Source organism: Thermobia domestica, chromosome 6 (assembly GCF_964235325.1).
Source record: "Thermobia domestica chromosome 6, izTheDome1.hap1.1, whole genome shotgun sequence".
Lineage (NCBI taxonomy): Eukaryota > Metazoa > Arthropoda > Insecta > Zygentoma > Lepismatidae > Thermobia > Thermobia domestica.
This window is the reverse complement of record NC_137459.1, coordinates 221,506,229-221,523,783: the sequence shown is the minus strand read 5'-3', so window position 1 is coordinate 221,523,783 and position 17,555 is coordinate 221,506,229. Positions and strand designations below refer to the sequence as shown.

The window sequence follows — 17,555 nt, the reverse complement described above, 5'->3', positions numbered from 1 at the left end:
CCTGGTTAAACAATTATGAGAAAATAACACAGTTTAACACGCGTTCTACATCCGGACACTACAGCCAATATCATTTCACGAAATGATGATATATATTCGGCGAAGAGACGAACACTTTGAAGAGAACGCAGCTTCCCCGATTTGAGTTCAAATATGTTGTTGTCAAACGTTTAGTAAATGTAATACAAGAGAAGTAAGTAATGTAATATAATAGCGATTAATGTTAAAATTGGTGGATCGAAAAAAAATCAAACTTGTCCAATTAAATAGCACTAGGTGTCAAAACTTGTGTATTGACCAGTGTAGCATTCGTGATTTTTTTTATATTTTTTTTACTACATCTTCATTCCCCGCAAGAGACTTAAATGTTTGCAATATTTATGAGAATTAGATTTTTTAAAGTATTTACTTTTTTAATCTGCCCAAGGAAATCCAACTAAGAGATATAAGTTACATAATGAATAGATTATTTATACCATTCATGATTTTAAAAATAATTTGCATCTTCATTCCCTTCATGGGCCTGAAATTTTGCAGTTTTTATGGAATATTCTAAGGCGCATTCTAGAGCACTTAGATGCTCTTCAAAAATTCTCGGGAACTATAGGAAAAAGTTTAATGAATTGTGAAGATTTACCAATCATTAATTTTCAAGCGATTAAACGAAGTTTCTAGGCCATGGGAAAAAAGACGTCAGAAACCTTAGCACAGACCAAAGATACATATGTGGAATAGGATGGAGCAAAATGGGGGTTGATTATCAAAAGTTGTCCAACGAAATAGCAGTGTCAAAGTTGTGTAAGTATAGCATTCGTGACTTTTTTTTTATAATTTTTGTACTTCGTCTTGGTTCCCTGCAGGGGCCTTAATATTTTCCAATTTTTATGAGAGCTTGAATATTAGAAAACATTGATGTTTTTTTCAAACTGTCCAATGAAATCGAACTAGGAGGCAAAAGTAGCATAATAACTATGACTACACCATTCATGATATTTAAAATAATTTGCATCTTCATTCCCCTGAAGGGTCTTAAATTTTGCAGTTTTCATGGTTAAATTTCGAAATTTCACTTAAAATGATGAAAAAATTAAAATCCTCCAAAACACTTCACACTAGCTTAGGAAAGAGTTGTCCACTATTATAAAACCCATTGTTTTAAAATAATCTTCGTGCTTTATCTTATTACCTGCAGGGGCATTAAAATTTTGGAAGTTATACAGTAAATGTCAAAATTCATTGAAGACACAGAAAATTTCCAAGAACTGTCAAATAATATCTTACTAGATCTCGGACGTTGTGTGCTACTAGTCGTTACTTACAACAAGTTTTAAAATGCAGATTCACAGTATAATCTAAAAAATCATTGAGCATTATGTAAATATAACAATTTTCTGATGAAATTATTTTCGATATGCAGCCCTTTGCTGGTCTCCAGAACTCATTACGAACAAGTGGCTGCATGTAGAGTTCCGCCCATCCTTCCATTCCATCCACCCTACCTTTGGAGATTGTCTCTTTAACTCGTTGGTTTATATTCACATTTTATTTCAAATGTAAAAATAATTGATCTGTCCAAAGTCTTGCTCTGATAAATCTCGAGCTAAGACAACACACACTTCGGACGAAGCTTTGGTAACAGTTTTAAAACACGTCTCGACTGCTTGGAAGGATAGATAACATCTTCCTTCTGTTACACATTTCTGTAGATCCTCCTCCGACAAATGCCTCGACAGAGGTGGATCGGTTAATTCGCGTCCCTGCCAGTTGATTAGGTCAATGTAATACTGAGCGCTAGCGCGTATTGCTGGTATACTGAACATGAGTATACAAGGTGTTTGGTTTGAATTTTTTGACATAGTGTTATGGATTCTACGTAAAGTTAGTTCTTGAATATCTTTTCGAGCATAGGTAAAAGTAAATTCTGCGGATGCGCAAAGAAACCATTGCCTCGAATTATCCTATCTACAATGAGCTTCAGTTCATTGTTTAAGTACCGTGAGAAAGCTATAGTACAATATAAGTTCAAGTAGCGTCCTTGACAGTATGATTACATAACCATATAGGAGTATACACTTTCATTATGAATGTAACCAGCTCTTTCAAGTTCGAAGATTGGTCAGTAGTGTTTATGTACAGTAAAAGCACTCTATTCGCAGTAGTGATCCACCTTGCAAAAGATAATTATCTACGACTTCTTGATGAAAGATCCGGTGAACACACCAGCAGATGTTCCCATTCAAATATTCACATATACTGTATATCTTTCTTCTGTGCTAAGATTTCAAACGGTTTTTTTTTTTTTTAATGGCCGGGAAACTTCCTTCAACCGCTTGAAAATTAACAACTGGTAAATCTTCACAATCGGTTAAATTTTTCCCTATACTTACCGAAAATTTTAGAGGACCATCTAAATTGTCTAGAATATGCCTCAGAATATGCAGTTTTTAAGCTGCAAAATTTCAGGCCCATAAATGAAGATGCAAATTGTTTTTAAAGCCCTGAGTGGTATAGTTAATCCAGTCATTATGTAACTGTTGTCTCCTAGTTCGATTTCCTTGGGCAGCTAGAAAACAAAAAAATTCTTTTAAAAAACTCTAATTTTCATAGAATTGCAAACATTTAAGCCTCTTGCGGGGAATGAAGATGGAGTACAAAAAATATGCAAAAGGTCACGAATGTTATACTGGTCAATACTACCTTTGAAATCTAGTGCTATTTAACTGGATAATTTTGATTTTTTCTCATCCACTCTAATCTACAAACGTGCCCAGAAAAAATGGCGCGTATCCTGTAACTTATATTTTTCCGTAATAACTTTGTTCTTAGGTATAATTTTTCCTTTCAGTGTTCATGGAAGAAAGAAATTACTAATTACTATTTCTTTAAAATGATATTAAATAAAGATGATAGCGAAAAATAGAAATCAACTTTCGTGAACAAAGGAATGACAGTACATATATTAGGAATCAAGGTAAACGTGAAATTTTAAACTCAGATTTCACAATAGTTCTGTTTTCATTTTAATGCATATAGTACTGCAAAGACCTTAAATGTTAATTATGTCACGATTTTACCTCCAAATTAAGTAGCAACAAACTAATTCTCGTCAGAGAACCCCAATCATCATTGCGAATTAAAAAAAAAATTAATGAATTTTTACGTCCCACGAATATGCCTACTAGGCTAAAGGAGACGGTGTTGATGAGAAATGAACCAAATGATAGAATGAAAAAAATAGGAGGAAACGGGAGAACCTCGAGAAACCCACGCACACAGCGTTTGTCCACCACAAAGGTCACTTGGCGAGGATCGAACCAAGGATCTCATCAACCAGAGAAGAACGTTGTACCACTGAGCCAACGCGGCCCCAGTCCGAATTTAAAATTAGCCTATACTTTAAATACCACGAACAAATGTAAACAGTGTTACCTAAATTCGTAACATAAGTAAATATTTTGCGTAGCGCTGCACACAACCGTATTCGACAATAACTTGTGAAGTACTGCTCCCGACCTTCATGTATACCTAAGATCGATTTCTTCCCATGTTACACGGACTTCATGGCGGACAACACCCTGTGCGTGGCTTTTCTGGAAACGGAAAAGAAAATGGGACAACTGCCTAATCTTCAAACAATGTTCGCTAGATTGTCGCCGTGTAATATATCTGTGCATGGTATCGCAACTATAGTAGCATATTAATATTATTATTCGCTGAAGTGACAACTATAACATGAAGATGGACATTATTATTATTATTATTATTATTATTATTATTATTATTATTATTATTATTATTATTATTATTATTATTATTATTATTATTACTATTACTATTATTAAAAGTAATTTTACCGAAATTAAGAGTTCAATTACTCACAAGAAGCGATGCACACTGCGTTATTAAAGGTACCCCATAATATGATTCGAATGGTCGAGCTTTGGATTTAGAATTCCATACATTATTGATTGCACCGCGCAATGTCACATTGTTTGCTACTTTGTATTACTTACTTTAAAGTCCGGTATAGACCTAAACGTTGAAGATGAAGAGAAGAAAAACGACAAAAACATTAGAACATTACCTAAATTGTGAAATATAGTATTTAATAATAACAAGAAAGTGAAACAGTGTGCACCTTTTCTTATGTTTACTATCGATTTGAGAAAGAAATAGGAGAAAAAGTGATAGTATCTCCTTTTACATAACTGTAGACTTTCATTCAAGAATGCTACTTTCAAGGTATTCCAATGTGATCTTCCTTGGCACAGTAAGTAGAATATACTTCTCTTCTTGATATATACTTTAAGCATTCAGCTTGTGATTTTTGTTTCTGTTGTCTTTCTTTGCTTTCCCTGTTTCTCACACCATTCGTGTAATTTACTGTGTAAATTGTATTTGCAAACGTAATATATTCTCTTGTTTTAAAAGGATCCACAGCTTTATAAGTTTTTAATTTTACTGTTACATTGTTAAGCTGATTGGCAAAATATATTATCCCGCGAAGAAAGTACACTGTTCTATCTGACAGACCTATGAAACTGTTACAGGGTTGAACCTTCTTCTTGGGACATAGTAGACCTAATATACTTGAAATAATGGGGGGATAGAAAACCGTTATACAAATATTAAGGGGACACATGATGAACGTGTTCAGCATCTTATGAACATATGAATTTGCCTCCGTTTTACTGCTTGGCTTTCGAAACCCACCGCATTGGCCTTTTTAGAGGAGCTGACTACAAAAAGAGTTATATTTTTTGGATCACCTTGAATATATGAATTATAACATAAAAATTTCAATGTTATTGTTTGCCTAATAATTACGGGCAATCACAAAGTCAAATGAATTGATTTTTTGTACATCGTTAGGCCCCAATCCAAACTATGGTTTCATATATCGCTTTCATTATAATACATATCATAAGGAGGAAGTGGGAGTCAGATTTTTTGGCGGAAAAGTATCTCACAAGTCGTTCTCCTTAGGGAGCTGAAATTCAGAATAACTCTTCATTAAAACAAATCAGAACTTGTCATAGATTTTCTTAAAAATCTATTTTCTTGGGCGCGACTTTCTGTGTAAGGGAAATTGGCAGTAGCTTGATATGTAAAAGTAATCGAAAACAATTGATAATACGGGGTCGCTGAGATGCATAGTAACAATCCTGTATGCGCTCAATTCCAAATTTATCCCCATTGGCATCTGAGGATTGGCAGAGAAAAATTAAATGTCCAAATTGACAGACATTAGTGTCAAATCCATAGTTTTGGGGATCCCTGAGCTGAATGATGACAATGCCGAAGCCGTTCTGGTACACTAAAACGAAATATTAAGTTTTCCGTTCCACGGTTATCCCACCTAGTCTAAAGGAGACGATCATGATGAGAAATGAATCAAATGGTGAAACGAAGAAAGTGGGAGGAAACGGAAGAACCCCGAGGAAAGCCAAGTTTGTTTACCGCAAACTTCACGTGACGCGAGCTGGAATGAAACCAAGAACACCATGCACCAGAGTTGAACCACTGATCTACCGCGACCCCAGCGTTCAAGTCCTAGTTTAGCCTCGCGGCATGGAAGGAGAGGGTGTGGAAATAAAATATCCAAATTGACCAATATTATATTCAAACTCATAGTTTTTGGAGTCGCTGAGACGAATATTGCTATTCTAGAATTTGTTTCTGTAGCTTTCATTATGTTTCGTGTTACTGTTTGTCTTTAAATATTTTCTAGGTATTTCCATTCTATATCCGTGTAACGTGGGTTCCTGTCACCACGGCATGGCGCGTCCTCAGGTTGCGGATCGAGGAGAAGGCCTCTAGATATAGAGGTTAGCTGCGAATATACTGAATAAGCAGTCGCGGACAGCCGACTAGGAGTGGTCCTCCAGCTTGGGGGTTTGGGTAGAGCTAACAACCTCATCCTGTAAAAAAAAGCACTTGTTCAGAAATATTCACAAAAGCCTCGGACAAGGACAGATAACTTGGCACGACCTCAGCAAAAGAAAATAGACATGAGATTTGGAACATGGAATATTAGGAGTCTTTATAGGGCAGGCGCGTTAAAATCCGTAACGAGTGAGTTAGAGAAATACAGGATGGGCGTAGTAGGAGTTCAGGAAGTTAGGTGGGAAGGAAATGGATCTGAGAATTCCGGAAATTTTACGTTCTTTTACGGGGAAGGAAACAAAAATCACCAGTTAGGAACAGGGTTTTTCGTTCATAAACGTATATTACCAGCAATTAAACGGGTTGAATTTGTCACTGACAGACTTTCTTTTATTACTCTTAAGGGACGGTGGTGTGATATTATTGTTTTAAATCTACATGCCCCAACTGAAGATAAGGATGACGATATGAAAGACAGTTTTTAGAAGAAGTGGAACGGATATTTGACTAACTCCCGCGATACCATATGCAAATTCTATTAGGGGATTTCAATGCGAAGGTAGGACGAGAGGATATTTTCAAGCCGATTATAGGGAACGAAAGTCTGCATAAGGAAAGTAATGACAACGGTGTTAGACCCGTAAATTTTGCAACATCCAAAAACCTAATCGTGAAGAGTACAAAATTCCCACATCGCGACATTCATAAATACACTTCGACATCACCAGGCGGAAAAACACATAATGAAATTGATCACGTTTTAGTAGATAGAAGAAGGCAATCTAGCATAATTGATGTCCGGTCGTTTAGAGGGGCTGATTGTGACACCGACCACTATCTGGTAGCAGCGATAATACCAGAGAGGTTATCGTTCAATAAAGGTAATATTCATAGTCAGAAAACGGAGAGATTCAATTTAAAGAAATTAGAAGAGAGCCAGGTAAGAGAGAAATACCAGATTGAACTTTCGAATAGATTCTCGGCTTTAGAAGATTCGGAGTGCACTAGTGTTGAGGATACCTGGATTGAAATTAGAGATAGCATTAAAATTTCAGCAAAAGAAAAATTGGGACACGCGGAAATACGTAGGAACAAACCGTGTTTCGACCAGGATTGCATAAAACTAGCAAGGAAGAGAAAACAGGCAAAATTACGCTGGCTACAAAATCCGAATGAAATAACTACACAAAATTTCGCAGATATCAGGTGGGAAACTTCCAAAACTTTTAGAACAAAGAAACGCGATTTTCTGAAAGCTAAAATTAAGGAACTTGAAGATAATAGTAAAAATAAAAACATCCGGGACATGTGTAAAGGAATCAACGAATTTAAGAAAGGCTACCAACCTCGTGCTTATATATTAAAGAAATATGACGGTACGGTCTTCACTGACACTGATAGCATCTTAAATAGATGGAAAGATCCCACTGTACAAACCCAGATATGCTTTAAAAATCTCCCCTCTACTGATGCTGAAGACTCGCCTGACCAGCTTTGACATGAAGATACGCCAACAAACTCTGCTTCTTCTGACCGGTCTTTGACCAATGTAGAGTTGACCGCTAGAATACAAACGTCTCCGCAAGTATCTTTCAATAATATTTGTCCTGTATCAGTTCTCGTACCCAAAAACTTCCGATGTAAATGGCAGGCGTCTGTATTAAATTTGGATGTTCCAGACACGTCTGCGAAACAATTTTCCACGAAAATCACCAACACCTGGAAAAGACGGAAAAGTACTTATGCTGCCCAATCGGATAACTATTGCAGTGTTTGTGAGTTGTATTGTTTTGATCCACATAGTCCTAAAGTGGATTGGATAAGGAAATTGCCTGTAAGAAGTAGTTTCAAGCTACATGTTCTGAAGACGCTGTTAAGTTCTCTAGTTATTTGTAATCGCACAAGCTAAGAAATCTTAGACCCTATTTCTTTTTTCTTACAGGTTAACAAGCAGATAAGGTTGTGCTCATGTCACTCTATGTTCCAAATTATTACACCACATTACGTTTACAGGTGCCTGTTTGTACGTTGTAGTCTTCTGAAAATTTTTATAGTGCCTAACGGTTTAACATTTCTGACATAGTATTCATTGTCCAAATATTTATTGTACTTTCTGGTATTGCCTTAATGTCTATTTAACCTATTGTAACTGTATCAAAATTACTTTGTTTTCGTAGTAAAGGTACGATTTTCCTTATATTCGATGGTTTTCTTTAGAGTGTGTTAACTGTTGTATTATTTACATACATTCCATATAGTTTATTTGTGTACATTAGACTAAACCCCTTTCAGTATTGTATCGGTAATTATTTATTAGGCATCTCAATAAACAAAAGTCGTTCTATTTCCCAATCTTACGGCAATAGCAATGTCAAAAAGGTGTAGAATATTACCCACAAGAAATAGGCATCTTACACTGACAGTGAGGCACGCCTATTTGGTGATGTTTATTATTCGCCCCTCTATCACTTACCGTATCTAGATCTTTCACGACCGTCACACAGGGTCTAGCGGAAGGACTAAACTACTTATCCTATAAATTTCAGTCTTCAACTCGTATTTTTTTGTTTGCTATTGTCTTATGACTAAAACCTATGGCATCTTCCCCCACCTTCTCTATACAGTTTCATTCACTTTGGTTAACTTCTTGCCTTTCGGTCTTCAATTTTCAAAATTTTGAGTGCTGGCTCTTGTCCCTTAAAACCGTTTTTTCTCGGAAAATAAAAAATGTATTCGTTTATTTTTGCTTATTGTTTCTACACAAAGTTTCGTATCAATTCTTCAAGTCTTTTACAAATCTGACATAGGGTTATTAGCACATTTGATATTTCGTGTTCAAAGGTTTGGAGGGGTCCGTGCCCCATCTTACCATTTTTTCAGGAAAATACGAAACACATATTCTCTCATTCTACCTCGACAATATCTGTGAACACTTTCGTTCACTTCGGTCCACTTTCTTTTGTCTATCGAGCATCAACTTTCAAAATCTTTGTTGGGTCTTTTGCCCCATAAACCCGTTTTACCGCAGAATCTTTTCTAAAAAAAACACGTATTCTTTTATTTCATGTGTAGTATGTACCTGCCAAATATGATCAAAATCGGAGTGTTACAATTGGAAAGTGTTCCTTGTTAATATAGTCTTGACTGGCAGGAATCAGCAGTAAGATGAAGTCTATAGTAAATGCTGATATTCTGCGAGTCAGCGCGATCCAGCCAACAGTCCGGTTCAGCGCAAGAGTTAGTGTTTTTGCTAGATTAGTCTTACAACAATTGTCCTAATGCCTGCTTTGGGAAAGTGTAGGCATTGCGGGCCATGAATGTGCTGCTTTTGTCATAGGTGTCCAAACTAGCGAGTCCGCTCGTGAACTAGCGAGTACTCGCGCTCAGCTGTGCTTCGGCTGAATAATTGACCACGAGCCTGAGTGAGCCCGAGCCTCAATGAAATAAGCAAGCGGGAATCCGACTGAGCTTGAGCCCAGTCGAGAGAAGTGAATGGGAAACCGAATGAGCGAAAGCCCAGTTTTCAGAAGTGATCGCGAGCCTCAGTGAGCGCAAGCTCAACCGAGAGAAGTCAGCGTGAGTCCGAGTGAATGCGGCCCCACTTACTATTAGTGACAGCGAACCCATTCGATAGAATTGAGTGTGAGCCCAGTTTCTAAAAGTGATCGGGAGCCCGAGTGAGCGCTAACCCATTTGAAAGGAGTGAGCTCGAGCGCGATCAAGCTTAGTGAAAATGTTCATCTACGATCCATGGTAAAATGTCCATGGGCTGTCTTCGCTCACCTAGTATTTCCATGCGCTGTTTTTGTCCTTGCGCGATTTTTGTTCATGAGCTATTTGTCGCGCGGTATTTGTATGCGCTGCTTTTGTCCCTGCGCTGTTTTTGTCCAAGCACTGTTTTTGTCCTTATATCCATTTAACTAGGAAGAGTGCCTGTCAATTATGCAACCTGAAACACAACACAGACATTTGGGTTGTCAAACTTATGGGACTTCTTCTGTAACTGTTCCTGGCTCTCCTTTCCTAAAGATGCCTATAAAACTTTCAAACAGTATGTGGCAGTGATTCTCAACCTAATTCATATCTTAGACCCGTTCGTGTGGGTGCAAGCTCGAATGACTACTAGCCCAGTCGAGAGAGATGAGTTCAAGCCCAAGTGACCGCAAGTGCGAGTGATTGTGAGAATAGTTGAGGGAAGGGATCGAAAGCGCTAGCCCAATTGAGGTAAGAAATCGCGAGCCCGAGCGAGCGCGACCTCAGTTGAAAGAAGTGAGCTCGAGCGTGCGTAGTTCAAAATGTTCATCTATGATTTTTGTCCGTGGGCTGTTTTCGATCACACGATATTTGCGTGCGTTGTTTTTTTCCTTACGCGGTTTTTGTCAATGCATTGTTTTCGTCAACGCGGTATTTGCATGCCCTGTTTTTGACCTTGCGAGGATTTTATTCATGCCCTCTTTTTGTCCACGCGGTAGTTGCATGCGCTGTTTTTATCCTTGCGATGTTTCTGTCTATGCCTTGTTTTTGTCCACGCGGTATTTCCATGAGCTGCTTTAGTCCTTGCGCAGTTTTGGTTCATGCGCTGTTATTGTCTACGCGGTATTTGCATGCGCTGTTTTTGTCCTTGAGCGGTTTTTGTCAATGCGCTGTTTTTGTCCACGCTGTATTTACACACACGGTTTTCGCATATCGCTGCTATTGTTTGTGCTGTTTTGACCTAGAACCCTTGAGCTTGAGACGACATGCAAAAGTCGAGCCAAGTTTAAAAATCAGTGCCATGTAGATCTTGATTCAAGGACATATGCTATGGATGAAATGTGGTAGCCTTCAAAATCCTTGACACCGTAGTTGCGGTGACACCAGAATTGCGAGCAACTTCCCAGATACTCGCGTGAGGATTAGCATGGAAGGCTACAAGTACATCAGCAGACCTATTATCTCGAACATGCCGAGCAATGTGTTCATTCCTATGACTGCTAGAGGACTAAAATGTCCACTTTTGCGTACACGTTCGGCAAGGTTGCGAAAAACGTCTTGAACGACGATACTGATCGGGATACCTAGCAGCATGCACACGAGCAGCAGCGGAAGTATTTCGTTGGCACTCACCCAACACCATGAGCATATCAAATGCTATTTCGTTTGTGAAAGGCAATTCAGTTACATGCTACGATTTGCCAATGCGAACTATTTGGCAGAAATGCGCGTGACCACGAGGAATGTACGTTAACAAATCCGGACTTTTCACACAATCCCTTCGACAACGAAATGTCTTGCAACAGGCCACGCTGAATGAGACCAAGATTGGAGTGGCGTATTCACATTATCAGTTGAAGCACATAGAACTGGCAGAAGAGCTAGTCACACCTCCACCTGTGCGACATAACTTGCGTTGAACCGGGCAGTGTGAAAGCTTACGGGCAGTCAAATGGAACTTGCTTCTTTGTGGTACTATTATGTGCCCGCCATTTTTTCGGTCAAGTGGGCAACTTCACCTGTACGTTTTATTTCTTCATGACGATTGTTATGGTCGTTATGTTGAAAGTTGTTAGTGGACTCCAAAATCGTGTTCGAACTCTTTTAACATAGCAGAGACCTTTGCGAGGAGGTATTACATACACATTCCATTTCAAATTTTCGAGTTTTCAAGTTTCGACCTTTTTTTGGGTCACGCAGCTTCTTCTTTTCTAAGACGCTGAATCACCATGTGGCATATCATTGGAAAGTGTGTCTTGCACTTCCCAAACTCTGATCTTAATTAGTAAACTCCGTATACTCTATTTCGCGACCTACATTTTTTTTTGAAAAAAAAACAACTGGTACACGGAAAACGGTAGGTGGTACGGACAAATGTTTCGTAAGGCAATCTTATTTTTTCCTCACCTTTTTGAATGTGCATTCGAAACATATCGTTTCGATTTGAAAGTCGCAAGAAGAGAGGATGCCCCCCCCTCCCATTATACCACGAAGAAGGCTTTCGGGATTTTGTAAATAATTTTTACGGATCATTGGAGCAACATTTGTGATGTAATTTTTTATTTCAACTTGAGAGCATGTGCCGTTCTCGGAAGAAAGGTAGTGTCTGGGTTGCTCTGGAACACCCTGAGAATAAAACATTACAACTCTGTATAATTTTTTATGAAAAGTCGCTCGTTATTAAAGGCATACCTGAAAATGAATGAATGAATGGGAAAATGAATTTATTTTCATTGGTTTAGTAACACTTGATGATGTACGATAATATTTTACCTGATCTATTGACATTTTCTACTGCTCTTTATGCTATTATTTCAAAAATCAGTAACTTCATATTGCAGATACATTCTTTATATATTGATCACAAATACTTACCTCAACTATATTTCAATGATATAATAATCGTAAACCCCAACTAACTCTCTTCACAGAACGAAAAAGCACCTGAGTCACACCTTCTCTTATTCTGTGAAACGAACAAACGTAAATCTTTCGATGCGATTGTGCAGTTCAGTATCCTCTCGCAAATAGGTTACGTTAGCGCCCTATTTCGATCATTTTTGTTGGTTAGTAAGGTTATTGAAGAAGCAAGAAATGGAGTGCGAAATCTACTGCACTTTAATTTAAAACTATCGAAAAATAAGTAATCGCAGCCACGGATTTAATTTATTTATATATTTATTTACTAATTTAATTTTACATGTAGTTTAAGTAATAAACTTCGTAGGACTTATAACACATGTCTTCACATTTCAAATTTAAAAAAAAAAAGATATATAGAAAAAACAACACAATGCTTACTAAATCAAACGACCTGAAAATGGAAACGCAGTCATTTTTTCCTATCACCTTTAGACTATCTGATTGGAGTAAATGTAATTTGAGATATAAAATAAAAGGTGTTTATAAAGATAAATTCTAAGGTTCAGTGAAAGAAATACATGTATGTGATACTAAACATTGCAAACACATCATTTACAAGAGTAAGAATGCTAATGTACTTATTTGTACTACAAATATGGCTCATTATGTTATAGTCATTTAGGCCTACATGCCAGAAAACGCATAAACTTCAGTAAATAAACTTTCCTTCCCATTTCTCTATTAGTTCACCTAGAGTCCGTGTTCCTAATAAATGCTTGCTATTGCTAATGGACATGTACAGTGGGCCACAGAAATTCTCGTTGAATAAAGTCTGCCAGATAGGCAACCCAACTAACGCCTAGTCCAAGATTAATTACGCCTGATAGAGTAGCTAGAACAGCAAAATGAAGTATGCCCCACCTGTCAAAAGAACAAATCGCAATGAGTGTTTTTGTGCAGGAGTGAGGAGAAACGCTAGCTGCCGCAATGACAACAGGGAGTCTTTGGATACGTTATATTTTATTTATTCATTTATTTATTCAAAAATCACCAGATACAGCTCAGACGCAATTTTTACACTGCATATCTAACAACAATAACAATAACAATGGAAAGGATTTACGAAGGGATCGGCCAGGGCCTGTTTAATAGGTACCATCCCGGCATTTGCTTGGATGGAACGAGGACAACCTGGAAAACCCCAGTCAGGATGGTCGGCAGTGGGAATCGAACCCACGAGCTTTCGAATGCGAAGCCAACGCTCTACCACTTGAGTTACTTGTACTCAGAGTAAACATCACAAAACCACAAAAAAAAATACGGACACCAGAGGCGCCGATGAGAAGAAAACAGTCAAGGGACTTAAATAATCTTATAATTTACCCAAATGAGGGATAACAAATTAACTTACTTCAAATGGCTATACACATATGCGTAATAAACATATAGATTATGTGGTATATGTAGTAGGTCATTTTTTTAAGTAAACACAAAGCCTTGCGCTGAGTTTTGAAACTATTAACAATAGTCCTACCTGCAAATCAATTAAAATATGGAACGATCATTCGTGGGGAAGAGCCCAGCCTCCAATGAAATTTTGGGGGTCTCACAGGGCCTGAGCTCCTTGGTTCCGGCGCCACTAATTAATACGTAATACTACTTCGAAAGAACTTATCCGATTTCATTATTCGTTAAATGACTATTGACAAATCTAAATATGGGTATACAGTAATTTATTTGCAAATATTAAAAATGCAAAATACGATAACACTCAAACGAGTTGGAGAACTTATCCATAGTAAGCCCCCTTCCCCTTATGTTGCAAATATAATTGAAAGTTCCTGATTTGTATAGTATTTGTGAAAATTTACACATTGAGACACAAGGAGAAAAGGGGAGAATATAGTGTCAATTAACAATTTAAAAATGTACGATATTAATGGATAATATCAAATATAGAACCATTAACACAATTAACTCTCGTTTTTTTTCATTAATTTTTCTTCCTTTATTTTCAGGATTACATCATCACTGAATTTCTCCACTGGAGATTATCTTCGTTTAGCAGCATCCTACTGGAGCCCAGCCTTGTAAATGAAACATAGGAAAAAGTCTAAAGAAAGAGGGAGCGAATCGAACCCGAACCATAAAATTAGGAAAACTCCACGCTAGTAATTCACCTAAACCATTACTTACTCTGGCTCCCCTAAACAAAGAGCCCTTTCTTGTCGCTCAAAACAGTAGTTTGTTTATAGTAGCTTGTTAATAGCAAAAAACAAGAATATGTAATTGAGGACTCACACGGCATTATATCATTGTATTCACTGAATTATCAAGATTGCAGATGTTTTAAAGAACAAAATACAAAAGTCCTTTATTTTAAATCAAATACTGAGCGTATAATATTTACGTAAAAAGACTAAAACGAATGAATTAATGCGTAGTAATCGTGGTTCAGTGCTCAAGGCGCTCGACCACTCCGGTGCGGGAAGTTTTTTCTTCAATATATGGAAACATTTCCTTAAATATAAAGTTCTGTTTTGAAGTACTCGAAAAAATAAAATCAACTCGTTGCGTCACATTTCAAACCTCAGTCACATTTATTCACAAGGTCTATCATTTATATACGACCAGGCTAAAATGAGGTGTCAATGGGAACAGATTTCTCATTTGAATACCAACTTTAAACCACACGTCCAAAATGAAAATTATTTGTGTTCCTGATTCCTACTGCAATATACAAGTGTTTATGTAGAGAAAGAGAGATACTGTGTTTGACAGAGAGACAGGGAGACAAGGTACAAGGTGTTTGACAGAGAGACAAAGCTATTATACAGAGATGGCGATCATTATCTTCGTCTTACTAAGGCATCAGTACAATTGTGATGAAATTGTCGATTCTATGAGTTATATCTCTGTGTACAACCAAATCACCAACTCTGAGTCACGGCCTACTGGCGATCTGCTGAAACGTGCAGTAACTGCAGCCTTTCTTTTTCAGTGCTTACGTACAACTAATTTCTTTACACAAAATGTACAATGGAATACACTGGAATCTATTATTGGAACTGCTTTGCTTCATCATTTACAGAGTTGTTCTTGTAATGCGTATGAAGTCAATATGTGGGTTGGAAAGGATCTTCATAATGCAAAAGGTGTCCACATAGGTGGGGCAGTGTACTCGACAATTAGTCTCACGAATCATAGTTGTTACCCAAATATCGTACGTCATTCAGTTGGTAAGATATGTGTAGTACGTACAATTAGAACTATACACAAAGGAGATCAGTTGTTTGACAATTACGGGTATAATTTTATTAGTTGCAATAAACACGAGAGACAAAAATATTTGAAGCACCAGTACTTCTTTGATTACAAATGCGTTGCTTGTTTAGAAGATTGGCCGCTATACGAAAATATTAAAAATAAAAGTTATGAATATAAATGTACAAACTGTACAAGAAACATTGACCAAAATAGTAGAAAATGTTCTAATTGTAAGAAAAAGTTAAACTTTAGTGCAGTTGGAACCCAAATTCAAAATTTGTCTGTTAAATACTCTGAAGGTTTAAAGAAGTTTCTCAGCGGAAATGTAGAAGAAAGTCTTCCAGCGTTTCTGATGTACATTCAAGAATTAGATAAGTTTGTTTTACTTCCAAATAAGGAATTTATAGCTTGTCAGGAAGCAGTAAAACAATGTTGGATAATGACAGGTAATCGAGACACAGAAACGGTACAATGAGACTGGTTTCTGCACTCGAACTAGTTAAAATATGTAATAATTTGTTGCATACAATCAATGTATTGAACCAAACATAATCTTTGTATAAAAGCTACAAGTTTATTAGCAAAATACAACTTGCAAGTAGTAACAACCTGTTTCATTTCACCAGTGGCGGATCCAGAAATTGTTTGTGTGGGGCTGGAACAAAATAATTTAGAAAAACACTGGAACTCATTTATTTGCTGCACAAATTTGATAGTAATGTATAATATACTTGCATATAGTTAAGGTTAGTTCATGGGGCCAGAGAAGCGACGTTACCTGATATTCTACACCATCTATTTAAAAGATTTATTTTATTAATATTGTTATATTGTTCAATTATCTCATTGTAATATTTTTGTATTCTTAGTGAGCAAGGACTTTAAAAAAAATGCGGGGCATACATGAAATACATTTAACAAAGAATACATAATACAAACTTCAAGACAGAACAAAACTAAAAAATACAAAATCTATATATCTGTGCTTCAATCATTCAGAAATTACAATATTCTGGAAATTTCTAAGCGAATAGATCCACTACTTCAGACACATCAATTGAGATATCTTTGTCAATATTCATTAGGGCTAACCCAGTAAGTCTTTCTTGATCCATTTTTAATCTCAGATAGGATTTTACCAATTTCACAGTAGAAAACTTCTTTCTACAGAACGTGTTGTTACTCATAGAACAGACAGAAAATGCAGCAATTGTTCTATGTTTGGGAAAAAAAATCACAAGATGGATCTTGAGAATGTGGCGCTCTTAGGTACATTTGATTTCCCATTCCAATGTTCCCACCACACAGTCATTTCTATTTTTAGTTCAATTTCACATTTTATAGATCCTCACGGAAAATTTTGAAGGTTTTACAATGCTTTAAACAAAGGCATCAGTTTTGAATTTGTTAAAGCAAATCTTGAGGTCAGTTCTCTTATGAGGTGATCGAAAAAAAGGAATACACAAATTTATCTTCAAATATTTCTCTGGGGTATTTGCTCCTACATTTGATGGCTGAGTTTGACGTTTCACACTCTTAGGAAATGTGACATCGACATCATAGGGTATAGCAACATCTTTGGCTTTATTAGAGATCTTACTGCAATGATCACTGCTAACACTGTACTGATTTAGAAACTGTATTACACTGTCAGCCATGGTATATCATTGATGAAACTCCATGGTAGGATTTTGAAGTTGACGATTCAAAGTAACAGTCAGTCCAAGAATTGTACCCACGATATGGAGAGCAATGATGAAGTCAAACCTTAAAACAGTAAAAAGAAGAGCAGTAGATTTTGTTGATGGGACTTCTTCATCAACAAACTCTAAAAATGCCACAACTGCATTCTACATATCAAGGAAGAGAATAAGGGCATCATGGCGTTAAATAAAACGCGTTACACATAAGGTCTTGAGCTTGCTCACAAAACAAATTTCTCCACTGCTACTCTGTGGATGTGTGTTTACAACTTAGTTCGCGATTTGGCTGTTAAGGTCATCGGCACTCGTAATTGAAAAGACCAGCAGTTAATATCTAGAGTCAAACACAAGAGGAAGCCTCGA

The 17,555-nt window shown here is 37.0% G+C and overlaps 1 protein-coding gene across 1 annotated transcript; it reads left to right on the top strand.

The window, feature by feature from the left end:
- Positions 1 to 13,726: 13,726 nt before the first annotated feature.
- On the top strand, positions 13,727 to 16,082 carry LOC145687760 (protein-lysine N-methyltransferase SMYD4-like). Its single transcript, XM_081761205.1, has one exon. The coding sequence runs from the start codon at positions 15,062 to 15,064 to the stop codon at positions 15,962 to 15,964; it is 903 nt and encodes a 300-aa protein (XP_081617331.1). The 5' UTR covers positions 13,727 to 15,061; the 3' UTR covers positions 15,965 to 16,082.
- Positions 16,083 to 17,555: the final 1,473 nt, after the last annotated feature.

Coding starts and splice junctions, on each gene's coding strand:
- LOC145687760 (XM_081761205.1), top strand. CDS start 15,062: ATGGCGATCATTATCTTCGTCTTACTAAGGCATCAGTACAATTGTGAT.